Source organism: Bison bison, unplaced genomic scaffold (genome assembly GCF_000754665.1).
Source record: "Bison bison bison isolate TAMUID 2011002044 unplaced genomic scaffold, Bison_UMD1.0 scf7180017864243, whole genome shotgun sequence".
NCBI lineage: Eukaryota > Metazoa > Chordata > Mammalia > Artiodactyla > Bovidae > Bison > Bison bison.
The window spans coordinates 4,518,394-4,545,620 of record NW_011494815.1 but is presented as its reverse complement, the minus strand read 5'-3'; the positions used below and the strand labels follow the sequence as shown (position 1 = coordinate 4,545,620).

At 45.5% G+C, this 27,227-nt stretch overlaps 1 protein-coding gene across 5 annotated transcripts in view; it reads right to left on the bottom strand.

Moving 5' to 3' along the window:
* The window catches only part of PAX5 (paired box 5), a 183,869-nt gene that overhangs the window by 77,033 nt on the left and 79,609 nt on the right, over window positions 1–27,227 (bottom strand). For 3 of the 5 annotated variants that reach the window (XM_010847096.1, XM_010847098.1, XM_010847097.1), the window contains one exon: window positions 5,779–5,835. The exons of the other annotated variants lie outside the window; for them this stretch is intronic. In XM_010847096.1, coding sequence (XP_010845398.1) covers window positions 5,779–5,835 — 57 coding nt within the window. The remainder of the gene's footprint in view (window positions 1–5,778; window positions 5,836–27,227) is intronic. 5 annotated transcript variants of the gene reach the window in all.

Here is a 27,227-nt window from a genome sequence, read left to right as displayed (position 1 = left end):
GATTTGTGCATGTATGGAACCTTGATATATGAGAGAGGTGATGTACAAATCAGCAGGGAAGGATGAGACTCTAATAAACAGTGCAGGGGAACCAGTTATCCATTCAGAAACAAGGAGGGAAAAAAGAAATTGGATCTTTACTTTACACCAGACACAAAAATCAATTCTGGGTGGATTAGAGACCTAAATGTGAAAGGCAAAAGCATCTAACATGGTCCAGACTTGGGAACAAGTCTGCCCTTCATAGAAAAGAAAATGTATGCCCCTGGAATGCTCACACAGAGCTCCTGGTCACTGTGAGGACAGTAGTGATTCCTGGCCAACCTGCTGCCTTGCTTCAGTGCCTCTTCCTCCAGGAAGTCCTTTCTGACTACCACTCCCCAGGAAGCAGGAGTCCAGAGTGGCACCAGGACAATAAGAACCATAATATTCACAACTGTGTCAAAGCTCACACTTATCAATCACTTGCTCTATGCCAGGAGCTTTTATCTGTGTTATCCCATTTAATCCTCACACTTACCCCATGTAGTAGGGTCTACATTATTCCTATGGTACAGATGAAGAAACTGAGACTTCTAACGTAGGAGGAAAGTGTTTGCCTAATGTCATACAGCTTCTAGGTGCCAGAGCCAGGATGCAAACCTGGGTCCATCTGACTCCAAAATCTTGACAATTACCCTAATGATTTTCATACTGTGTCCTAACCCTTCAACAGGTAGGAAATCACTGTGCTAGTACTAACCTTTACAATGGAAAACAGAGTCGACTAGAACAGAAAAGTCTCTCACATAGAAAAAGTAAATCCTGCTTCATCATTCTTTGTTTCTTTGTAAGTGGATACGTGTGTACTAGGTAGAGAGGACAATATATTTCTGGCTGTAGGTCTCACCCAGCAGTCTTCATTCCAGGCAGCGGAAGCTATTGAGAAAAGGTCACTGTCCAGACTTTATCCAGCACAGAATGGGACTTGTTCATGCATTAGCCTCCTAATTTGCTTAAAAAATTAGGATGTAAAGCTCATTGGAGGCCCTCCTTCAGTGTATTGCCACGTGCAAAACCAGGAGGTCAAATTGTCTCTGTGAGGGTCTCTGCGGTTTATGAGACCCTGGGATGGGGACAGCGCCTATCACCTCCCTAGGTTCCTGTGTCCTAGTAGAGGTCTGAGCATAGTGCATGCTTAGTGTTTACTGAGCTTTTTTGTGTATGCAAGATGGCACATGAGGACCAAACATACTCTCTGCCCTTCATCCACAGATCTCAAGGGAAAAGACACATGGTCCTGAAGCTCCATCCAACAAGGACAAAGGCACAGAGCCATTCATTGACACGGCACAGGAAGTGGTAAAGAAATGTTTCTTGGGCAAGCTGCTATTTATCCTGGACCTGAGCAATCCCTGACCCCCAAGCTGAGTAGAGCTGAAAGAAAGCTCAGAAGTGAGATGGGAGTGATCCAAAAACAAGGCACGTCGATAGTTGCAGGAGGAAGAGGTCCAGGTGAAAAAGTAGACAAGCTGGGATTCGACTCTGAAGAGCCTGCACAGTGAACACTTGGATGAACAAATGAATGAGTGACCCTTATCCTCAGGAGAGCCAGGCAGTATCTTGGCTAAGAGTAGCACCCCTGTGTCCCTCCCCACCCCACTACCAGGTCTGCCCCCTTCCTAGACTCCGGGCTAGGCAGCTGCGTCCACAAGGGAAAGCCTCTAATTCCCTAGGAAGCATAGCCAACCCAGGTTTAAGAAAATGATCGGACAATGGCCAATCCTGCCTCTTAACATATTTAATATCCACATGGAAGAGGCTTTTTGTTATTTGATTCTGTTTTAGTCAGTAAATTCAGTATCAAGGTTTGTTCAGTCACTTCAGCAATTGGGTTTGAATCATCTCTTCCAGACACAGAATCTTCAACTTGTGTAAGACATGCAATGGGAGATCCAAAAATCCAGTTTCTCAAGCACCAGTGGTTGCCAGAAGGTGCAATGAATTTCCCTAAAGAGCTGGGGCTGAGAAGACAGCTTGATTCACAAACCAGCTGTCACTGCCCTTTGCCACGCATGCCTCCCACACCTCTTGCTTACAGGGCTTGAGCCCAATCCCTCTCCTTTGGTGAGGTTCTATAGCTCCTGCTCTGCTCCTGCATGAGCCAGGGGATGCCGTCATTTCATTTGCTTTGTAATTATGCCCCAATTTCTCACCATTCTCTGTCCCACTGAGCTGCCTGTGATTTTTTGAGGCAACTGCCTTCTCCCCCATCTCCTGGGGTCCCTGGACCCTCGCTTCACTGGCTACTCCTCAGTCACTCCAGGAACTGTCCTACCTCTGCCTGGAAAGTTCACCTCATTCAGCCACTTAAACTCACAAGACCCAGTTCAAATGTCATCTCCTTGGTGCAGCCATTCCTGGACCCCACATTCCTACAAAGAAATCAAGATTCCCTTGTCTATGTTTCCATAATTGGTGTCATTTTGCACAGACCTCTATTATACTTCCCACCATGTATAATGGCTGTTTGTCTATCTCCCTCCAGGTTGCCTTGAGAGCACAGAGCAGGAAATAGCCTGAGAGCCCCCTAAGCGTTTGTTGAATGAATGAATGAATGCATGATCCAGGAGCATGATATTCACCACAAAATCCAAACATTAACTGTAGAGGGTTTGAACAAGAGCAGGAAATAATATGCTAACCTCCCACCTCTACCCCTCATCAAGTCAGGTGACCAGAAGACAACGTCCTTGTCTACCATGAGGTGTAGTCCCTGAGGAAGTGATTTCATTGTTCTGGGACAGAATATCAGGCATTCAACACTGATTAGAGGCAATAAAAGAAAACAACCAAACAAAAAACGTAAAAAAAAAAAATCTTCTAGAGACACTCCCATTAGAACATTCAAATTCCATGTCAATGTCTTCTACAATTCATTACCCACCCATCCCCCCCAAAAAAAAATTACTACAGGGACATTGGAAACCCTACATATCCTTCTTTGCCTTGGTTGCCAGGAAGCTTAGTCAAATTCAGAGCTTAGTCACCACAAATGTATCATTGCTGGCACCTTGTAGAATGATCTTAGCCTTTCCTCTGCATAATTTCTGAACTTTTTCAGCCTTAGCTAACGTCGATATAAGTCATTGTTTATTTTGCAGGATACTTCAAGTCCTTTTTGAAAGTGGAAGCTGGGAGAGGTAGAAAGAATGACAGAAAAAGAAAGATGGAGGGACGATCAGGAGAGAGAAAGACAAGAAAAGAGGGAACCCATGATTGGTGCCTCTTTTCCTGGTAACAGTGGCATCTATTTCCACATCTCATAGTCATTTGGACAGCCAAGGGCTGAAGAGTGGGGCTGTATTGGTGCGCCTATGCCCTTGGGTGTACCAGCAGCCCCCACCCCCTCCCTCCACTGGCTGTCAAGCCACCAACATCTGCAGGTAACGGTTGTGTCCCACATCCCTACTTTTACAAGTTTTTGGAGTTCTTTTTGTGGATTTTGTGCTTCTGTTCCCTTCCCATTAGGGCTCCTTGGTTCTGTTCTTGACTATGACCCAGGAAAGAAAATAACCTGAGGTCAGCAAGTCACAGGTCCATATAGTTAAAGTTATGGTTTTTCCAATAGTCATGTGAGAGTTGGACCATAAAGGCTGAGTGCCAAAGAATTGATACTTTTGAACTGTGGTGCCAGGAGACTCTTGAGAGTCCCTTGGACTGCAAGAAGATCAAACAAGTCAATCCTAAAAGAAATCAACCCTGAATATTCATTGGAAGGACTGATGCTAATGCTCCAATACTTTGGCCACCTCATGCGAAGAGCTGACTCACTGGAAAAGATCCTGATGCTGGGAAAGATTGAGGGCAGGAGGAGAAGGGAGTGACAGAGGATGGGATGGTTGGATGGCATCACTGACTCAATGGACGTGAGTTTAAGCAAACTCCAGGAGATAGTGAAGGACAGGGAAGCCTGGCGTGTTAAAGTCCACGGGGTTGCAAAGAGTCAGACATGCCTTAGAGACTGAATAACAATGGCAAGTCCCAGAGGGTCCACTCCAGTGGAGCCAACTGGGGTAAAAGCTTCTCTGCCTACTTACATGAAAAGATGTTCAACGTCGCTCATTATTAGAGAAATGCAAATCAAAACTACAATCAGACATCACCTCACACCAGTTAGAATGGCCATCATCAAAAATCTACAAACAATAAATGCTGGAGAAGGTATAAAGAGAAGGGGAACCTCCTACACTGTTGGTGGGAATGTAAATTGGTATGGCCACTGTGAAGAACAGTATGGAGGTTCCTTAAAAAACTAAAAATAGAGTTACCCTATGACCCAGCAATCTCCCTCCTGGGCATGTATCTGGAGAAAAAGTTTGAAAGGGTACATGCCTCCTAGTGTTCGTTGCAGCACTGTTTACAACAGCCAAGACATAGAAGCAATCTAAGTGTCTATCGACAAACAAATGAATAAAGAGGATGTGGTACGTACATACAATGGAATATTATTCAGCCGTTAAAAAGAACAAAATAATGCCATTTGCAGCCACACGAGTGGACCTACCAATTGTCACACTGAGTGTAGTAAGTCAGACAGAGAAAGATAAATACTGTATATCACTTATGTGTGGAATCTGAAAAACTGATACAAATGAATTTATTCACAAAACAGAAACAGACTCACAGATTTAGAGAATGAATTTATGGTCACCAAGGTGGGAAGGGTGGGGTGGAAGGATAGATTGGGAGTTTGAGATTGACATGTACACATTGCTATATTTAAAATGCATAACCAACAAGGACCCACCCTATCCTTGAGCACAGGGAATTCCGCTCAATATAATGTAACAACCTAAATGGGAAAAGAACTTGAAAAAGAATAAATACATGTATATGTATGACTGAATCACTCTGCTGTACACCTGAAATTAACACAATATTTTTTTTTATCGGAAAAGTCTCTCTTCGTGTGACTTAATTTATTTTTTTAAACCTTTTCTTTTGATGGACAGGGAAGCCTGGCGTGCTGCAGTCCATGGGGTCACAAAGAGTCGGACATGACTGAGCGACTGAACTGCTGATTTTGCATTGGTATATAGTCAATAACACAACACTGTTAATCAACTATACATTAGTATAAAATAAAAAGTTAAAAAAGGATAGGCAATCATTTGTCAAGCATGGTTTAAATGAGTGGGTTCCACATTTTTAGTATTTGCATCTTGATTGATAAAATATCTATTGAGAAAAAAAACCAAACTTCTCCACCTACTGCCACAGACCCCTAGGAGGCCTCAAGTTCAAGTCCCACCAGGTATGCACCTCTTCTCAGATACCATGCTCCAAATGACAGTCTTGCACTCTCAAATGTCTGAGTCAGAAGGATGTTCAGGGTTATCTTTTCTAACCTGGAAAAACTGATGTGGGAGGGGAATGGACTTCCTTAGCTAATTTTTATCTGCATAAAATAAAGCCATTGATCCCATAGTAGAAAGAACAGTGAACTAGGAGCAATAACACAGGGTTCCTGCCCCAGCCCTGCCTCTGTCTCACCTGTGTGACCTCAGGCAAGCTGGGCCAGTTCTCTGAGCCTTATTTTCCTCATTAATGAGATTTAAGTCTAGCCCTCTGCCCCCTGCCTGCCGAGGCGACTGTGAAGATCTGAAGGATAAGGAAAGGGGCCGCACTTCGGACACTAGGCAGCAGGGAAGGCCATGGACTCGTAGCAGGGACTCGAGGCGGCGCGCGCCCCAGGGAGGTGTGTGCTTGGTGTCACTTGGGTCCCTAGGAAATTACCTGGAAAAGGACTGCCTGGGGCTGCACCAAGTATTGTCTCATCAGCACGGGGCACCACTGCCATAGCATGGAGGAGAAAAGAAACACAGACACGTGAGAAAGAGGGCAGCGCGAAGCAGGCCAGTGCAGGGGGGCAGGCTGCGGGGCTGCTGCCTCAGCTGGCCACCTGGGCCAGCACAAGGCTTCCCCATCACCTGCTGAGTCCTCCAGGTTCACCGCTGGGCGTGAGGCGGCCCTTGGGAGATGGGCCAGAGCCAGGCCAACCAGTCCCCCACCTGAGGGACCAGACACCTGCTCAACTACGCACCTACCCAGAGAAGGACGGAAGCTGGAGTAGGGGAGGCGAGTCCCCAGGGCCCGGCCTGATGACAGGCAGGAGTGCGGCTGAGAAACCCGCCAGTTCTGCGGACAGGAGGACCGGAGGACAGGGCTCACGTCTGCCACAGGCAAGGTTCGTGCATTGTGGAGCCAGGCCAGGCACCTCAATTCTCGGCTCCTTCTCTCATCTTCAACGTGGGGATACATGATCTACCGCACAGGGTTATGACCAGGCATACAGGAAGTGATAAGAATGTCAACTCCTGAGGGCAGGTCTTTTTGCTCTCGTTTTTTTTAGTCTTCATGGCCAGTATCCCAGTGAGTTTATCAACATTGATATCCCAGTGTGATTTTACCAGATGTTATCATTGGAGGAAACTGGATAAGGGTATATGGGATCCCTCTGCATTATTTCTTTAGCACTGCATGTAAACCTATAATTATTTCAAACTAACAAGTTTAATTTTAAAAAAGAAAAAAAGAAACACAAAAAACAATAAACTTCGAGCATTCCATCTCCACTAAACCAAATGGAAGATGAATCAAACTTGCAAAAGACATTTTTGCTGAAAGGAGGGATGATGAATGATGCCTGCAAAAGTGCTCCATAATCTACAAAGTGCTACTGCCAGTATTATCAGAGGGGAAGAACTGCTAAGAATTCTGAATGGCCTCACTCTTCCAGGAAGCCCTCCTGGACTTCCCCTCTTGTGTTCCTAGAACCCTAAAGTGCATGCACATCCCTACAGCTGCACTTAACACTCTGTATTGTATACTTCATTATTTAAGGGCCCTCATTCCCCAACCACAGTGTGAATTTCATGAGAATAGGGCTGTGTCTCCTTTATCTTTGTGACAGCAGTTCCTGGCCCAATGCCCAGCTCTGAACAGATGTGACATAAATGCCTGTGGATCCAAATGAACTGGGACAAGTACCATGGCCTGGCTCTGCCAACAGCATCCAAGGTGCTTCCCAGGGTCACTGAGACAGTAAGTGACAGAAAAATGCTTTGATTCATCAGAAAGTACCCTAGGCATGAATGAGACATGCTCATTATTCATGTGGTTCTCCAGAATTGTGTCCATGACTTGGTCAACATGGTCTGCAGTAGAATCAGGGGCTTCCAAGAAGAGATTTGCAAGGTTTAACTGACTCATCTCTCCCTATTCCATTTACAGCATGCCAGGCGTCACTCCAGCCCATTCCCAGACATACAGGTGGTGGGCACAGGAGGGAAAGCCCAGGGAGGAGAATGAAATCAGATATTCTGGTTTCTGTCCCAGAGAAATTTCTAGCACTGACTCATCTGGAGGCCCCCTTCTCCCACCATGGCCACTTAGAGAAACTTGTGTGTGTGTGTGTGTGTGTCTGCCCAGTTGCTCAATCATGTCCAGCTCTTTGTGATCCTATGGACTGGAGCCCACCAGGCTCCTCTGTCCATAGGATTTTTCAGGCAAGAATACTGGAGTGGGTTGCCATTTCCTCCGGCCCAGAGATAGAATCCGCAGCTCCTCCATCTTCGGCATTGTAGGAGGATTCCTTACCTGCTAAGCCATCAGAGAAGCTCTAGAGAATCTTAGTGAACCAAATCTCAGGACCCAAGGGAGCTCAGGGGTTATGGAGGTTGATCTTCAGCTGATGCTCAAAACTCACTGGTGACAGGAAACTCCCTACTTCCTGAGGCAGCCGCTTGGTGGCCACACAGCTCTGGCTACCACAAAGTGCTAAGGCCTCCCCACGCTGGTCTTCAGTGTGCTCTCTATTGGTCTTCAGTGTGCTTTCTGGGACCCCAGTTCCAACGAATGTCCTCTCACAGCATAAGCAGCTTGCTTCTGCTTTTCTTGTCACCCCATCGCCTGGTTAACTCATGCTGTTCTCACAGTCAATGCAGAACTCACCACAAGCTCATGTGAAATGGAAAGGGATTTTGCATAGGATTGTTTTGAAGTATTCATTTTCTCCTGTCCCTAACCAGTATGCTATTTGTAAGGGAGCGCTCTGTGCTTGTAAACCCTCCCTGGCTCCTCACTGCCTCCAGGTAATGTTGACCCAAACCATACAGACCCCAATCCAAATCCCAACCTGCTTTTCCAATTTCAACTCAGATCTACCTACTTCTGAAACTACCCACAACTCCAGCCACACCGCACTTGTACTAATTCCTGAGCACCCCAGTCACTCCACTCAGTGCCTCTGTTCACTCTGTTTTCCATCCTCATCCCAGTCCAAATCATTGTTCTCTAAGGCCCAGTTTCAATGCCGTCTCTTCCCTAAGTCTTTTTGGTTGAAATAAATCATTTTCTTCTCTGAATTGCCCCAGGATTTTCACCACCCTGTGTTTGCAATATTTATCACCTCTTGATGAAAGTGAAAGGGGAGAGTGAAAAAGCTGGCTTAAAACTCAACATTCAAAAAAGTAAGATCATGGCATCCGGTCCCATCACTTCCTGGCAAATAGATAGGGAAACAATGGAAACAGTGACACACTTTATTTTCTTAAGCTCCAAAATCACTGCAGGTGGTGACTGCAGCCGTGAAATTAAAAAACATCTATTTCTGCTTTATTGAACTATGCCAAAGCCTTTGACTATATGGATCACAATAAACTGTGGAAAATTCTGAAAGAGATGGGAGTTCCAGACCACCTGAGCAGCCTCTTGAGAAACCTGTGTGCAGGTCAGGAAGCAACATTTAGAACTGGACACGGAACAACAGACTGGTTCCAAATCGGGAAAGGAGTACGTCAAGGCTGTATATTGTCACCCTGCTTATTTAACTTATATGCAGAGTACATCATGAGAAACGCTGGGCTGGAAGAAGCACAAGCTGGAATCAAGATTGCCGGGAGAAATATCAATAACCTCAGATATGCAGACAACACCACCCTTACGGCAGAAAGTGAAGAAGAACTAAAGAGCCTTTTGATTAAAGTGAAAGAGGAGAGTGAAGAAGTTGCTTTAAAGCTCAACATTCAGAAAACTAAGATAATGGCATCTGGTCCCATCACTTCCTGGCAAATAGATGGGAAACAGTGGCAACAGTGTCAGACTTTATTTTCTTGGGCTCCAGAATCACTGCAGATGGTGACTGCAGCCATGAAATTAAAAGATGCTTACTCCTTCGAAGGAAAGTTATGACCAACGTAGACAGCATATTAAAAAGCAGAGACATTACTTTGCCAACAGAGGTCCATCTAGTCAAGGCTATGGTTTTTCCAGCAGTCATGAATGGATGTGAGAGTTAGACTATAAAGAAAGCTGAGATGAAGAACTGATGCTTTTGAACTGTGGTGTCGGAGAAGAATCTTGGAAGTCTCTTGGACAGCAAGGAGATCAAACCAGTCCATCCTAAAGGAAATCAGTCCTGAATATTCACTGGAAGGACTGATGCTGAAACTGAAGCTCCAATACTTTGGCCACTTGATGCAAAGAACTGACTCATTGGAAAAGACGCTGATGCTGGGAAAGATTGAGGGCAGGAGGAGAAGGGGACGACAGAGGATGATTGGATGGCATCAACAACTCAGTGGACATGAGTTTGAGCAAGCTCCTAGAGTTGGTGATGGACAAGGAAGCCTGACATGCTGCAGTCCATGGAGTTGCAAAGAGTTGGACACAACTGAGCGAGTGAACTTGATCCCAGTCATTTGACATTGTATCTGCTCTCCCTCTGAGATGAGGAGGCACCTCTGGGCAGTCTGATTTGGGCCAGTAGGCTGGGCAGACGTATCCTGAATGAAGCTGAGCAAGGGAGAGAGGGAAGGAACAAAAGATTCTGGGGTCCACCCTGAACTTCAGGAAACCTGTGAGATGAGCAGGGAGAGAAGGCCCTGGGCTTGGAGCATTCTGGCTCTTGTCCTCCCAAACGCAAGAGAAGAAATGACAAGAGCTCCACTTCTGGAGGACAAGAGCCAGAATCCAGAAGCCAAGGCTTCCTGAATGATAAGAAGACGCAGTGGGAGGGAACTGTGTGGAGGAGGGAGAGGAGGACTCCCTCCTTGGGAATTGCCAGGGTCTTCTCAGACTCTGCCATCCAGATCCTGATGTAGCAAAGAGGAGGAAGATTTCCAAAAACAGAGCTCTATCTCAGAGCAGCCAAATTCCACCAACTTCTTCCAGGCAGTTTCATGGTGGAGCCCGGCTGTCCCATCCTGCTACAGGGAAGGGAGAAGGGCAGGGAGGCTCACTACCACCAAAGGAATGCCTCTTGGCTACCAAGGGGCCTGAAAGGGGGCATGCAAAGGGATGTCCTCCATCCTTAAGTACCTGGCACAGGAGTGGGGGACATCCCAGGATGCTCATAGTTCACTTTCTTTTGGATTTATTTCCCAAATGCAGGAAGACAGAAAGGCTATCCCTGTGGCTGTAAAGAAACAAAAGACTTCCCTCTGTGGTGCAAGATTAATAGGGTGGAGGCCGGGAGGGGAGCTTGGATGCCCTTCCCTACCACCACTGCCCTGCCACTGCTGAGCGGTGACATGCATGCGCGTGCGCGCGCACACACACACACACACACACACACAAAGACACACTCCTCAGGTCAAAGGTCATCTCTCTGCCCCTTCTGTTCCCCATGAGGAAGAACCTTCTATCAGGCAACATTTTGAAAAGGCAAAAGGCAGTCTCGGGAGGGCATTCCCTCTGTCACCAAGGTCTGCTACAGCCAAACAGACACCGCCAAGAGAAACGCCGGAAAAAGAAGGCTGAGAGAACAAGGCCTCTCACAGCTAATTCAGACTCCACCTCAGACGATTCTAGCATCTCTGACCGAAACCCTCAGACACAGGATAAGTCAGGAGTACTCGTATTTGTTGGATGCTTCCTACACATCAGATACTGTTCTAGGTGTTAGCGTGTGTAAGCGTGCGTGCATGCTCGGTTGTGTCTGACTCTTTGTGACCCTATGGGCTGTAGCCCACCAGGCTCCTCTGTCCATGAGACTCTCCAGGCAAGAATACTGAAGTGGGTTGCCATGCCCTGGTCCAGGGGATCTTCCCAATCCAGGGATCGAACCTGGGTCTCCTGCATTGCAGGAGGATTCTTTACCGCTGAGCCACTAGGATGCCCTCTAGGTGTTAAAACCCATTAATTTATTTAACCCTTATAATGACCCTATGGGTAAATATTATTACTCCCAGTTTACAGAGGATGAAATTGAGGCACAAGGGACCAAAATAATGTGCCTGAATCACCCCACAGCAGGGCTACTCCAAGCCTGAGATGCTGAACTCCACTAGACACCACCTTCATCAACCCAATCCTGGTCTGGATGGGAAAGCTGAGAACAGAGAGCGGAGGGAGCTGCACGTGGGGTTAGGCTCAGGTCCTGTTGGATCCCACAGTCTGTGTTCTTCCCCACGATGCCACAGGGCCCAGGACAGGGTGACCGACTGCCAATCCAGAAGCATCTTCACAGGCTTCATGAAACTCCACCTGTGACAAGCCCATTCCTCCTCCCCGAGCACCTTTTCCTTTCCTCTCCTCCAATCTTGTCTCTCCACCCATTCTCATCCTGGCTCAAGAATGACCTCCAGTATGAAATGTTTCCAGGTGGGTTCAGCCAGCAATGGTAGGAACTTCATCCTTTTCTCTCCCCATTTCGTCTCAGAGGGCAGCCTAAATGATAAACTCAGAGGACAGCCGTGCACAGACTGATGTTGGCGTTGGCAAATAATCTTCATATGAGTGGGAAATAGAAAGAAACAAAAACGTAACATTGCACTATGAAGACAAAAATCAGGCATCAGACTGCTTGGTTCAGGTGCTGTGTTCTTGACTGAAGGATACATTCTGGTTTTAGAAAAATGAGAAACAAAAGGAAGGAGACACTAGGCTTAGGCTGAAGCTTTTCTGTGTAAATTAATACTATTATGTAAATAATAGAGACAAAACTAGCACAATAACAATGGTGTTTCTGTTTATTCGCCTCTTTACGAAGATTAACTTAAGAGCCTTTGTTTTTAATTATTAGAAATACGTTTGCATTTTGCAGTCATGTGTTAATTTCATGAATCTTGCATTTCATACCTGGAAAGAAAGCATAATAACCATTCTTTGTGCTAATACCTACAATTTATTTAAGCAAGCAAGCCATTGGCCTTGAGACTGGACATGTAAACAAACATACTTCTGAAGGCTTGGTTTGAGCTTGGTTTTTAACAATTCCTTTCTCTCTCAGATACACACACACACACACACACACACACATGTACATACGTTAAATTTAGCCTCCTGGTTTTATTTTCTTCACCTCTCAACCACAAATCAAACTTCAAATAATATAAAATTGCTGGCTAGAAAGAGGCTTCCCACAAATAAACAAAAGCTTTCAAGCCAAAGGCAGAGATGTTCCCATCTCCCCATCTAACCCTCTCAACCTCCTCTGCCTGCTCCAACAGAACACCCTCTCTCTGCCCAACTGCCCAGGAAAACCCTGAAATCTCTCATTTTCATTTCCAGGAGAGGAAGAGGTTTGATCCCCCCCACATAAAAAGAAAAGTTCAGTAATAACAGGAAGCTGGGAAAACCCAGGCAGACTCTTCCCTGCCATCCATGTCAAGCTCACAAAGAGAAAAAAAAAATTATACCATCCGACATGGTTGGAAGAGTTTAATCCAAAGCACTGCTAATTAATATCCCCAGCTTTCCAGAAGCCAGTGCCACATACAGCTGCGAGGGCAACAAGGCTGTTCTCCCTTCAATTTTATGGGAAGAACATTTTCATTACAAAGCCTCCTCCCAGGCCCTCCTCTCTCGCCAGATTAGCTGAGAAGGAAGTGGGTGATCCATATATCAGAACTCCTTCTCTCTCCATTAATTTTATTATTTATATCGCATTTTTAAAGTTTATTGGTACAACCCTCTGTGCACCTGGCCAGAGCCCTCTGACAGACAGTGGTATCCTCCTGCATCTTTTGCTCAGGGGGACTTTATGAATTGGTCACCAGAAGATGCCAACTTTTTGAAATTTGCCTCAGAGAGGGAGCTGACTCCAGTGGCATTTCCTGCCTACTCCCCCACCCCCCACTCCAACACATGCTCACCATTTTAAAAAACAAATGCTGAAGATTCTAAACCCACTCATTTGTGAAATGTATGAGTACTTGATGGCTTAGAATGAGCTCTGGGTGCTTCCTAGGGGACTCCCTAAAACCCTGGGGGAGGGGTGTCCCACGAGCCCCCACCCAAGTCAAGCGTCCCCAGCTGAGCCAGCAGACTTGAACCGTTTTTTAACCCAATCTGCCAGACCACGGACAGGCCTGGAGAGGCCCCGTGTCTTACCATTTTATTCTGAAACCCCACGTGCTCAAAGCTGTCTCTTTCCAAGCCTCCTAAAGGGACCCCAAATCCAATCTAAATGTCTCGAATTTACCTGTTTGTCTTTTATACATATAAATAGCTGCATTTCCATTCTCTTTTTGTTTCTCATTTTCATTTGGTTCTAATATCTGCATGTAAATGTCGGAAAATAGCATCTGTAATTGGAGATTATGAAGTATGGCCAGCTCCTGACAGGCTGCTAAGGAAGATGGATTATCCTCATTTTTCTGTAAATTTTGTCAATTTTGGAATTCATAAGCTATCAACACTGATCAAAATGGGACTTCACAGCTGTGTCAAAAAAAAAAGAGAGAGAGAAAGAGCAAGAGAGAGAGAACGCGCACGCACTCTGGAAGGCAGGCAGTTATGCGCAGGGGCCATGCAGCAGGCAGCGAGAGGTTGGCACGGCAGACTGAATGGCCCGTCATGGGGCAGTCACCCTCCTCCTGTGCCCTCCCCTCCACGCTGGCAGCTCCCTGCTCACGGGCTTCCCTGGAATTCGGGGTGGGGCTGCCTAGCCCCCTGGCTAAATCAAATAGCTAAATCACGCTACTGGAAGGCCACAAATCCTTCAAGGCACCCACTCAAACCCGAGGCTTAATTTATTGCCGGGCGCAGCCTTCCTTATTTATCCGAGGAGTCTGCGGGCTCCCTCAGCGCGGACCTCCGAGATGTTCTACTCCTTCCAGACCATCACGGCCCACTTGAGGCAATTGTGCTGGTCTCTCTCTCTCAATTTTCCCATTACTGGGAGTAAGTACTGTTGGGACTCTGTAATAGCCCGACTGCAGCCCATATCAATAACAGATGAGGTTTAATCGTCCAACACAAAAATTATTTAGGCGCCGTAAGGACATTCAATGTCATTTGCATAATGGCATTTCTATCGCACGCACCTAACCCGTCTTGCATAAACAAGGCCTTGGGACCATAAATAATAATAAATCATGACGTCTGCACGCCTCTTGCAGTAATAGGAGCCACTCTTTGTGGAAATTATTTCAGCAGGAAATGGGCACTGTAATTTTAAAGACATGTGGTGCGGGGAGGTGCTGTAAATCACGCCTGCGCACGATCCCTGGGAGCAGCCGGGGCCCTGCCCAGAGCCCACAGTGACATCCCAGAGTGACAGGAGGAGGGGGACACAGGATGCACCACTGTCCCAGTAAACTGTAGAGGGCAGGATGCACAGAGCCCAGTGTGGGGAGAATTGGCTTTGGACCTGGAGAAGCCCAGGCCTATCTTTGTTCTAGCAGAATGGAAGCTCCATGAGGGCAGTGATTGGCAATTTTTTCCTGAGCAGGTGCTCAGGAAATACCCAAAAGTCATGCAATGAGTGGAGACAGTCCTTGGCTCAGGTAGGGAGTGGATGAGAAGAGCCTGAAAATAGGTTAAGGTGAGATAAATGGAGACACAGACCCAGAGGAATTAAGAAAGGATGGGGCATAGAAGCATAGGTACCGCTGATCTGTGAGTGACAGAGTGAAAATGTCCGATAAACTCTAAGCTGTATTGCAAGGCAGCTGTGGGCTACTAGAAAGGCACAGATGAGGGATGGTGAACAGAGCAGAGTGTGCGCCTGCAGGTTCTGGAGGCAGACACAACTGGAAGAGAATCCCAGCTCCATGCATCTCAGACTGGCTGCCTCTCCCCTCTAAGCCCCAACTTCCTCATCTACTAGACAGCATAATACCTGTACAAGCAGCCCTCCTTATCTGTGAGTCCTGCATCCATCGATACAGAAGACCAACTGCAAGGGACTTGAGTGTCCCTGGATCTTGGTATCTGAAGGCAATCTGGATCCAATGTCCTGGGGATAGGATACCAAGGGATAATGTACTCAGCTCACAGTGTTCTGAGGGTTAAATGAGATAATGTGAGCAAAGTAACCCGTGCTTGATGAAGCTTTGCCATTGTTATTATTGGTACAACTACTACTATTATTCTTCAAGAAACAACAGGAGAGAATTTAGGTACAGCTCTGCTTCTTACCAGCTGTGGGCCTCAGCTACCTCTGATCTGTCCAAGAAGAGCATGATAAAATGACCCCTACCTACCACCCAGAGCTGCTATGACAGCTCTAAAACAAGGCAGCGCTGTGAAGCGCCTTGTTAGTATAACACGCTGTCTGCACAAGAAGGATGAATATTAACATTCCTCACGAGTCCAAGCAAAGAACATGGGGGAGAGGTCTCTACACCTGCCCCTGTCATCTCCAGCCATCCCTGGCAGCACCCTCAAAAGTTTATGGTTTCCAGAAAAGTCCTGACAGGATACACCCTAAAGCACCTAAGGCAACCACAGCATTGCCTCTGGGAGGTAGAAGAAGGGACGGAGATTGGAACTGTTATTAACAGTTTAAGTCTTATCTGTAATGTGCTAATTTTACTGGAAGACAAGTACTACTTGTGTCATTGGGATTTTTAAAGCTGATGGAGTTCCATACCTCTAATGGCCTGGCTCACCCTATTCCCTCCACTGGAATACAGGAGGATGGAACAGCAACAAGGGGCCAACCAAGTGATTTAACAATAACCACACTCTTCACCCAAAGGAACTGAGAGAAACAATATGATGTAATTTCTCCATCCAGTCTGCCTTGGCAGACTGGGAGGCCTGGGCTGTGTGCTGTGCTATATGGGGAAAGATGTAAATTTCAGACCCCAACAGTCTCTTGGGGGGTAGGTGGCTCTGGCACCTAAAATGCCAACTTCAGCTTACACACTGACCTCACCCTTGCCAAAATAAGAAAACCACTCAGAGCCAAATAAAGTCTGGAGTTTAGTTATTAGTGTTGTACCAACGTAAGTTTCTTAGTTTTGACAAGTGGATCGTGGTTATATGACGTTAACAATAGGGGAAACTGGGTGAGAAGTATGTGGGAACTTTCTATACTATCTTTGCAACTTTTCTGTAAATTTAAAATTGCTCCAAAAAAAGATATATGTAAAAATAAAAAAAGGAGAAGCAGCCAGACTTCACTCATAATAAGAGAAGAGCCCATTAAAGAGCCATAATGTACCCTTTTTCATCTGTTAGATTAGCAATGATTCAAGGGGTTGATCCTCCACTTGGAGGGAGCTGTTGGGAAAAACAAGTCTTCTCATTTCAGAGAGAAATGTCTTTGAAGAGCAAGGTGTCTATCTTTCAAAATTCACAAGGCACACACACTGATCCAGCCATTCCACTTCTGGGAGTTTATCCTACAGATACAGTCTCATATGGACAATGATGCTCACTGCAACCTCTTAAAAAATTTAAAAAAATTTTTATTCATTTATTTTGGCCACACCCTGAGGCTTGCCAGATCTTAGTTCCCTAACTAGGCATGACCAGGGATCAAACCCATGTCCCCTGCAGTGGAAACATGAAGTCCTAACCACTGGACCTCCAGGGAATTCCCACTGCAGACTTTTTTTGAAAAATGAAAAGGTTGGAAGCCACCAACAGAAGCCTTGTTAAATAACGTATGATACCCCACATAATGGAATACTATGTAGCTGCTAAAAAGAATGAAGCAGCAATCTATCCATACAGAACAATCATCGTAAATATTTGTTAATGGAAAAGAACAAAGATGGAACAATGAGAGGGGAGGACTATATATATATATATATACACACACACACACACACATCTACATAAATACACAAATATATCTTACCCTCATCAAAGTATTGTATGTAAATCTCTAAAGAACAGAGAAGAAACTGCTAACAGTAGCTGCCTCCCGAGAGGGGAACTAGGTGGCAGCGAGAAAAGGAGCCAGGAGGAGACTTTACTGTATCCATATACATTTCGTATTGTCTGAAATTTTTACCACTTGCATGTACTATCTACAAACTTTTTTTCGAATAAAATAAAAAGTGTTGGTCAGGTAAGTGGCAATGAGCACATGCTGCCTCATGGCTCTGCCCATGGGCCCCTCAGGCCCCCATCTGTCTTAAAGGGTGACCTGCATACCTCTGCATCACCCAGCCTGCCTGGCACGAGTCTCTGGGCAACAAACTCAGCAACTGGTGGCTGGATGCATGAACTCCTGGGACTCCTGTGTCCGCCTGTGTGTCTAAAACCTTGGCCCCACTCCTCAGCTCAGGGAAGGACTGAGGCCCTCCTGCATCAGACCTGCAGCTGCAGAGAGCATCTGAGCTAGAAGGGATGTGGGGTATCCTCTTTCCTCAGTTTTCAGTGGGAAGTTGAGGCTTGATGTGGGAAGTTGAGGCTTGATGTGGGAAGAAACTTACTCAAGGGGACACTGCAGGGAAGTAGGCTGGCCCAAATCAGAGCTCAGGCTTCAGGAAAAGTAGCACTTGCAGTTCGAGCAGGAAAGAAACAAGTTCCATTTTCTGGCTCTCAACTGTTTCACTGACAAGATGGGAATAAGACTGTCTGCCCTTTGTATTCCAAAAGTGTGAAGAGGAATCAAACAAGGTCACAGGTAGGAAAGCAGTCAAGAAACTGCTCAGCACCTTCCACGGACAGAAACCTCTGCTGATGTGCTGGGTGGGCCCTGAAGAAGATCCAGCATGGGTACATTTACACACCCCTGCTAGGTTGCCAGGGTTGTGCTTAGATGCTTAGACAGCTTTTATGTTGCAGTTTGCGCCAACTTAGAGAGGTACTGTCATTTTTTACTCTTCCTTTGTGCAGATGCAGAGACTAAGGCACAAGGAGATGAAGTGAATTTCCCATGACCAGACAATTAATAGAACTGTAACTTAGACCATGCAGCTACAAATATTAATGTTGGAGGCAGAACTCTTAGCAGAGATGCTGCTAGCAGTAGTGGAAGCTGGTTTTTTTCCCCAAAGTGCAATGGGGACACAGGAGTACCAGTTGGCCATGAAAGGCCATGGCCAACAGGCAAGGAGGCTCTCATGGCAGGTCAGCTACCTTCAGCACAGCCAATTCTACCCCAGGAAGGATGCAAAGACTCGGTCCTGGCCACTCAACAGAGATCCTTCTCTCCCAGCAGCCTCCTGTGTATCCAGCCCTCAGTTCCCCCATCCAGAACCTCTTCTGTCCTTGGACTTACTCTCCTCTAACGCTCACCCCAACTCAGCTAGACCCACATATTCTTCTTCAGCTCAGTTGCACCACCACCACCTCAACTGCTTCACACCCTTGTTTTCCCATTCCCTGTGACATGAATGGGCTCACCTTGGCTGGTGGCTCTCTGGTCTGTCTGCAGGATGACTGAATGAATATACCTCTCCAGTGACATTGCCTGAGGTGGGTGTGGTTCCAGGCGGGAAGCGCTGGCAGAGAAGCAGGGGTGTCTCGGGTGCCCAGATCCTCCCCAATGTCTGCTGGCTGGCTCCTAGCATCCCACAGGTGTCAGCTCCAATCCATTTCCCATCCTTTCCTATCTTTCATTTTAAATGTCTAAACTCAGCCTCCAGAACATGAGCCTGGAGTTTTAACATGAGTTTGGAGTTTTACACCCAACATTTCTTTTGAAATTCAGAACTTCTTGGTAAGATAAAGCTGATCTTACTCGCTTACTTCAACTCTACTGAAGACAATGCTGAGGATTTATGGATTAGTTTGACATTCACACATATACACAAAAGCCACATCTTTGCAAGCTATGTAATACCCAAAAAGAAGGCCTAGGGATCTCTGTATAAGGATGCAAAGTAAAATAATACTGCAAGAGAATTTTCATAATAAAATCAGAAAAGATACATGAAAGACTTTGGGAAGAATAAACAAGCGTTCAGACAAGTGTGCCTATTAGCGATTATTGTATTAACTTTATTCTTTCACTTGTTCTTTCATACCTCATCACTTTTCAGCAAAGGTTTAAGGCAGCTCACAATGGGGCAGAAAAAAAAAAAAAGAATACAAGGAGGTGGGGAAAGGCAGAAAGGAAAGCAAGAGGCAAGTATAGCACAGAACCAATGATAGTCAACTGGAGCCACCAGAGACCACGTTTGAGTGGGCTCTGCACTGCACAGGGAGCCGTGTGAAACCTCACATAGTCCTATAAAGCAAGTACTCATCATTCTCATTTTGTAGATGAAAAAACTGAGGTTTAGCAAGGCCAAGGAACCTGCCCAAGGCCATGCAGCTGGTAGACGACAGAGCCGGGACTGGACCCAGGCAGTTTGGTTCCAGAGCCCGCACTCTCAAATACAACACAATCCACACCCTCAAAGTCAAGACTGGGGCTAGAGACTCAGGAACTTGCTAGAGAAGGGACCACATCTGGCCCTCCCCTAAATACTTTTCCCTCTGAGCCGAATAACAGTGGGAAGCTTTTTGATTTTAACAAGTGGCAGGAGGGAAGCTCCTCTATGCCCACAGCTCAGTATAGCCCCGCTTGGGAGTTGACATCCTCTTGAGAAAACTGAAGGGCCTGGTAGGAACCTGGGGCTGAAGCTTCAGAGATGGGCAGAAGAGCGGCCTGCCACAGGGACAAGAACTTCCTTAGAAAATTGTTTTGGGTCCACTTCAACACACCGATATAGAGATGATGGAGACCCCAGAGTTCTCCATTTAGCGCTGTCACAAGGGTTATGTCCCAGAAGGTATTCGGGGCAGATATAGCCCCTCCCATCTCTGTCATTAAAACACAAAAGAACCAAAACTCCCTTTGGACAACTAGCTTTGATCAATGCCACTTCTAATACCTTATGGGATGAAATCTGTTTCAAGAAAACCAAAGTAGCTTGTGAAAAGGGATTGCTATTTACAAATCTGTTCGAATATGGGAAACAGGTCCTAAAAACAATAACTTTTTAGAATAATTGGCCCACAGCATTTCTTACTGAAAAATTTAGATCAGCTGGTCCAACTGTTTAGGTCACTCTTGAGTGAAATAGAAGAGTCTGTCTATAATCTCAGCACCACCATGGGCTGCAAGGCTTTGGGAAACTTAATGAGTCATCTTCTTCCTCAGTTTCCTCATCTATAAAATTATAAGAACAGGGACTTCTCTGGCAGTCCAGTGGTTAAGACTTCGCCTTCCAATGCACAGGGTGCAGCCTCGATCCCTGGTTGGGGAACTAAGATCCCGTATGCCCCAAGGCCAAAAGACCAAAACGTTAAAAAAAAAAGAAGAAGAAGAAGCAATATTGTAGTAAATTCAATAAACACTTGAAAAATGGTCCACATAAAAAATTTTTTTAATTAAGATAATAAAAGTCCCCACTTCACAGGCCTGCTAAAGGAATAAAATGAGTCAACTGGATAACAGAAGGGAAAACAAGGTATTGGTGATATTGGGCACAGGCTCACCAGGCTCTTTGGGGTTAAAGTCCATTTAGGATATTAAGAAGTCACGTGAGCTGTGAGATGTCCCCAGGAGACACTTGAGAATCTAGTTACCAATAAGCAAGTCCCCAGAGAATCTGAAAGCCCCACAGCCTACTTTCTGCGTGTCAGTTCCTAACCTTTCAAACCACAAAGAATAAATGATGTCAGCTATGCCGAGAGCCAGAACAGGAGGGAAATCGTTACCTATCCCTTCCAAAGAGGATCAGAAGCCCAGAAAAAGATTAGTAGCCAGAGAATCTACAGGGCTGTCCCCAGGGCAGAGAGAGCACAGGCTTTCTCCAGATTTACTCCATAGGCTATAATTTAACACCCAGGTGCTGTTCATAAGGGGATGAGTTGAAAACAATCTGTAAAAATTAATACACCATCTCCTAAAGGAGTATCCCACAGGGGAGCAATGCTCCCTTCCCCATAGCTCCAGGTGCAGCCCCGCCACCAATCCTTATCCCCAACACCCAAAAGTGAGAAGTGCTGAAGTTGAAAAGATGTAAAAAAATCTCACTATAACCAAACCTCCTGCACGTGTCTTCCCAGCCAAATGGAATGTAAACATTTTAAGCCTTGTTGCATATCAAGGAGCATCCCTTCAATTTCCTCATCTTTTAAATGAGGAAAATCAATACCAAGTTGGAAGGGTTTGTTATGAGAGTTAAATGAGATAATACAAAGTATTGAACCACATGCACTGTCCAGATATTGTATTACTATTATACGTGTGTCTGCTCAGTTGTTCAGTCATGTCCAACTTTTTGCAACCCCATGGACTGTAGCCTGCCAGGCTCCTCTGACCATGGGTATTCTCCAGGCAAGAATACTGGAGTGGGTTGCCATTTCCTCCTCCAGGAGATCTTCTTGACCCAGGGATGGAACTTGTGTCTCCTGTGTTGGCAGGTGGATTCTTTACCACTGTGACACCTGGGAAGCTATATTATACTGCATTTGATTATGCTGCAGTGTGTGTGTATGTGTTTTAAGATGGGCTTTTCAGAATCATCAAATCCAGCCTGCATGTTCTGGCCACCTGAAACTTCTCCCCCTTCCCCAGACTATACATGCACAAGGCTCTTCCTCTTCTCCCAGCACTGTCTTACTCATCTTCCTCCCCACCTGCTTCCTGTGCAGCCCCCACGAGCCTTGTCTGCATCATTCAGGCATTCTCTGAGGATGTCAATAATAAGGATAAATACATCTATTGAGGGTTCCCATGTTCCAAGAATTGTCCAAGACCTTACACACACGAGCCTCCTGTTCTGTCCTCACGCTAACTCTGTTTGAGGCACACCAGCAACCTCATCTTCCTCTTGTGATGGGAAAACTGAGGCTCAGTGAGGTCGGGCAACTTGCTCAGGATCACACACCCAGTTGGTACAGGTGCCAGGTTCCAGAACCAGGTGAATTGCAGAGCCCTGACTCTGAAGCACCTTACCTGTGGCCAGTACAGGTGACCAGTGCAGTGCTGCCTGAGCCTCCAGACAGGCTTAGCACAACGGGGCGTGGCAGGCGCCCCCAAGAGCATGGTCGCAGGCAGCAGCTGTCCCAGTCCTCCTGTCAGGAGGGACATTCACAAGCTCAGAAGTATCCCAGTCTGGGTTGGAATATCCTGTTCACCCTTCAAATCTGATCTAGGATTCTGGAGAATTCCTGTCCTCTGTGGTACCAAAAGGGAAATATGAATTTGCTTGTTTCTAAGGGAAGGTTCTTCTAACACAACCCTAGAATTATTAATTTGTTATGGAGATTTCTCAGCTCCTCAGGCAGAAGTTCTAAAAGTGATACAAATTGTTATTTTGATTACATTAATAGGATTTTCCCCTCAAAGCCTAAGCTCATTTGCCTGTGTAATCTGTAGCTGGGCAAACGGCAAAAGCAGGGAATGCCTGGGGAGGAGAAAGTTCCCAGCAAGTCCTAAGCCAGACGTTCTGCCTCTGTGTCTGGTCTGTCTGTCACCCCTCCCCCCCGACATTCCCCGCTCTGTGCCTCCTCTCACAGCCCCCTCCTATCTATCCAGCCTGGCTTCTTTCCCACCATGGCCCTGCTTCTCTACTCTGTGGAATCTCAGCTGTGACGAACGCTCCGATAATAACAACAACAGTCATAGAAGTAACATTAATCTAGTGTCTCTTATGAACTGGATGCTCTGCTGAACCCTTTTCTATGTTCATCTTGTTTAATCTGTACAGCCCAAATGACACAAGAACTATTATTATCCCATGATATGAGAAAACTGAGGTTAAAGCAGTGGTAAAGTCAAGTGAGTTTAACCAGTAACTTTGCACACAAAGGAAGAAAAGCTCATGTCTGTCTAAGTGATAGCACCCAGCAAGCTCAGGTCCAGGAATAAAGAAAGAATCACACAGGTCCTGGAGGTAAACCTGCCATCACACATGACCCCATCTCCCCAGGCTCAAAAGTAACATAATGGGCTGTGAGGTCCTTCTTGGGGCCTTCCCACTGTCATCTTCACCTGCCCTTGACCTCATTGAGCATCCTCTCTGACTCTATTGGTCTTGCTCTCCATCCCCCTGCCCAGCTCCATGGATGGCCACAGAAAGGACCTTATCCTGTCATTTAGAACCAGTCTGCCTCCAAGACCTCACCCCCTAAGCTGCTGCTGAGTACAGCCTCTCATCATCTTCCTTTCACATCCTCATGCTGATGAGCCAGCTCTTGTCAGAAACCTGTAGAAATTACAACAGGTGAATGCAGTTATCTGCCCTTTTGGTGGCCAAAAACAATTATCCCATCACCAATTCCCTTACCCCAACCCTGGAATTGTCCAAGTATGCTTAGTCACTTCAGTCATGTCCGACTCTTTGTGACCCTACGAACCATAGCCCACCAGGCTCCTCTGTCCATGGGATTTTCCAGGCAAGAATACCAGAGTGGGTTGCCATGCCCTCCTCCAGGGCAGTTTCCTGATCCAGGGATCGAACCTGCATCTCATACATCTCCTACATCAGCAGGCAGGTTCTTTACCACTAGTGCCCCTGGGAAGTGAAAGTGTTAGTTGCTCAGTCACGTCGGAGTCTTTGCGACCCAATGGACCATATCCTCTGTCCATGGGATTTCCCAAGCATGAATACTGGAGTGGGTTGCCATGCCTCCTCCAGGGGATCTTGCCAACCCAGAGATCAAACCTGGGGCCGTCTGCATTGCAGGCAGATTCTTTACTGTCTGAGTCACAGGGAAGCCCCTGGAATTGTCCATATCCTTTTAAAGGCAATGACACTCAGTTGGTCTATGTGATAGTCTTCAATAAATTCATTGTTTCACAGCCAAGACACCAGGAAAGGGTCAATAAATCCATCTTCTTTTTCCAAAAGAGAAGAGAGAAAAGACAACCCCATCTATCACAGGGTGCCAAAGCTCAGAACTGGCAGAGACCCTAGTGGTCATTTCTTTCAAACCCCTCTCCTCCAAAGCTTGAAGACTTCCCTCAGCCTTCTTCCCAAGAGGCCACACTGCCTAGGCCAGACACTCCCAGTGACAGGAAACCCAGAGCCAATCCACATGTGTGCAGTTCTGCCTGTTTGGAAAGTATCTTTTGACTGGGTTGAAAGCTGCCTCTCTCTAATTCCCACTAGGTCCCAGGTCTGCCGACTGGAGCCACAAGTGTGTCTGCTTCTCCTCCATGGGAGCCCCTCTGAGATCTGATTCTACTCTTGTGTATCCAGAGCATGCTCAGTCACTTCAGTCGTGTCCAACTCTCTGCGACCCCATGGACCATGGCCCGCCAGGCCACTCCATCCATGGGATTCCCCAGGCAAGAATACTGGAGTGGGTTGCCATTTCCTTCTCCAGTGATAATGTATGAAATGAGTGAAGTGAGTGAAATGAAGTCGCTGAGTCGTGTCCGACTCTTTGCGACCCCATGGACTGCAGCCCACCAGGCTCCCCTGTCCATGAGATTTTCCAGGCAAGAGTACTGGAGTGGGTTGCCATTGCCTTCTCCAGTGTATCCAGTGAGTTTTCCCTTTTCTAGGCAAGTTCCAGTTCTTCCACAAGTGCCTCACAAGACAGGTTTGGTGGTGGTGTAAGTTGGATAAATGGTGGTTCGAGGCACAGGCCCTGAACTCTGATTGGCTGGCTTCAAGATCTGGCTCTAAATGTTTCTACTTATGGATCTTCAGACAAGTTGTCCTCTATCCACTCAGTTTCCTCATCTGTAAAATGGGAATAATTTCACACCACTTACTCCATAGAGCATCAAGTAAAGAGCTTCACAAAGAGTTCAGCACAGATTCCTGGCACACACTAAGTGCTTAGCAATGTTAGAGGTGTAATCCCTTCTGCAACCTGTTCACCTCCTCTGGTCATCTTCCAGTTAGTCAACATCGTTCTTAAGGGGAGGCACTTACCTGGAACCCCATGTGACAGATGTGGCCTGACCAACACAGAATAGTTTACATTCACTGGCAGCCACATGACTAGGTTCACAGACAACTAAAACCCTTAGATCTTTCTCACAAGTGCTTTGTTAATCTTCATGACCCCTTGCTTGGTTTTCTGAAACCTTACTTTTATAACTATGAAGTTATTATTTATGAAACCACTGAACCATCCCTACACTGAGGTATGCCCACTCCTGCTATTGCTATAGTCAAAGACTTCACTTTGACTTTTCACTTTCATGCGTTGGAGAAGGAAATGGCAACCCATTCCAGTGTTCTTGCCTGGAGAATCCCAGGGACGGGGAAGCCTGGTGGGCTGCTGTCTATGGGGTCGCACAGAGTCGGACATGACTGAAGTGACTTAGTAGCAGTAGCAGCAGCAGCAGCTATCGCTATAACTGTTACGCACACATACAGGCCCAGAAACTCTTCTTTCATTAGTTAACACTGGCACTCTGAGACATATTAGGCAACAAATAGGAAGAGGATCTTTCATTTCTATTTGGCATGATTCTGTGTTGCTTGAATCTTTTTGCAACATACATGTGTTACTTCTGTTTTACCAAATTGAATCTGATCTGTGGCACCTTTTCTAACTTCTTGAATTGAATGTTTACATTTAACCCATTACTCTTTTACCGTCTATATTAAATTAATGCATTTAAAGTTATCCATTTCCCTCTAAGTACCCCTTCGGCTTTATTGTGCAAGTTTTTATACGCAGTGCTGTGTTTTTGTTTTTGGTTGTTCAAGTCTAATATTTTGTAATTTCCATTAGGATTTCTTTTCTGACCCAGGGATTTTTTTTTTCCAGAAAATTGCTTTTGATTTTTACCTTTCAAACTACAGAAGACTGGAAACCATAATTTGCTTTGGACTATTAATTTGTAATTTCAGTGCACTGCAATCAAAGCACATGGTCTATGATGTGGATTTGGGGTATTGCTGACATTCGTTTTCACAAGCAGCACACAGTCCATTTCTGTGTGCTCTTTGTGGGTGTTTGAAAAGCATGTATACTCTCAAATTGTTGGTTTCCATTCATCTATTTGATCTAACTTGTTAATTATGTTGTGCAAAACTTACAAATGTCTCTGCTAATTTTTTGTCAATTTGATCTATCCATTAATAAGAGGGGTATGGTAAAGTCTCCAGAAAATATTATAGGATTTTTCCGTTTGTTCATTGATACTTTTTGCTTTATATGTTTTGAGATTCTATTGCTTAGAATATACAGGTTCAGGATTTTTATATTTTCCTGTGAATTTTCTTATCATTGAGTAATGGTCCTCTTTGTCTTTAAGGATACATTGGGCTTTAATTTCATCTGAGAGGGATAGTACTCTATCATATTTTATTTAGTTTTCCTAGCTCCTTACTTGCAGCCTTCCAGTACCATTTTGTTTTAGGTTATTCCTATAACAGCATATTTCTGAGTTTTAGTTATTTTTCATATCCTCTGTATTATCTAGCAAATTCAATCTATTTATATTTATTGGGACTGCTCAAATATTTTTATTTATTTCTACCATCTACTATCTAATTTTGTATTTGTAATGGTCCAACCTTCTTTGCTTTTTCCTTCCTCTCCTCTGTTTTCTCTTGGACTCACTGATACTATATATATCTCCTTGCCTCCTCTGGTTTAGAAGTTATACATTCCATTGTTAGGCCTTTAATGATGACCTTTAATTTGCTTACCTGCATCCCTGACATAACCAGATTCACAGTTTAATATATTTGTCCTCCAGCTGAGTAATACAAGGGTCTTAGAATTTTCAACTCAGAGTAGCCTACTCCCAACCTTATATATTATTATTTTCTTTTTTTACTTTGTTTTTAAATCCCCCAAACCAGCCATTATTTTTATTGTTGTTGTTTAGTTACTAAGTTGTGACCGACTCTTTTGCAACCCCAAGGACCATAGCCTGCCAGGCTCTTCTGTCTATGGGATTTTGCAGGTAAGAATATTGGAGTGGGTAGCCATTTCCTTCTCCAGGGGGTTTTCCGGACCCAGGGATTGAACCTGTGTTCTCTGCATTGGCAGGCATTTTCTTTACCACTGAGCCACCAGGGAAGCTGACACTTACAGTCAATAGTTATTTAAATAATCCTTTGTATATCCATTATTTATCATTA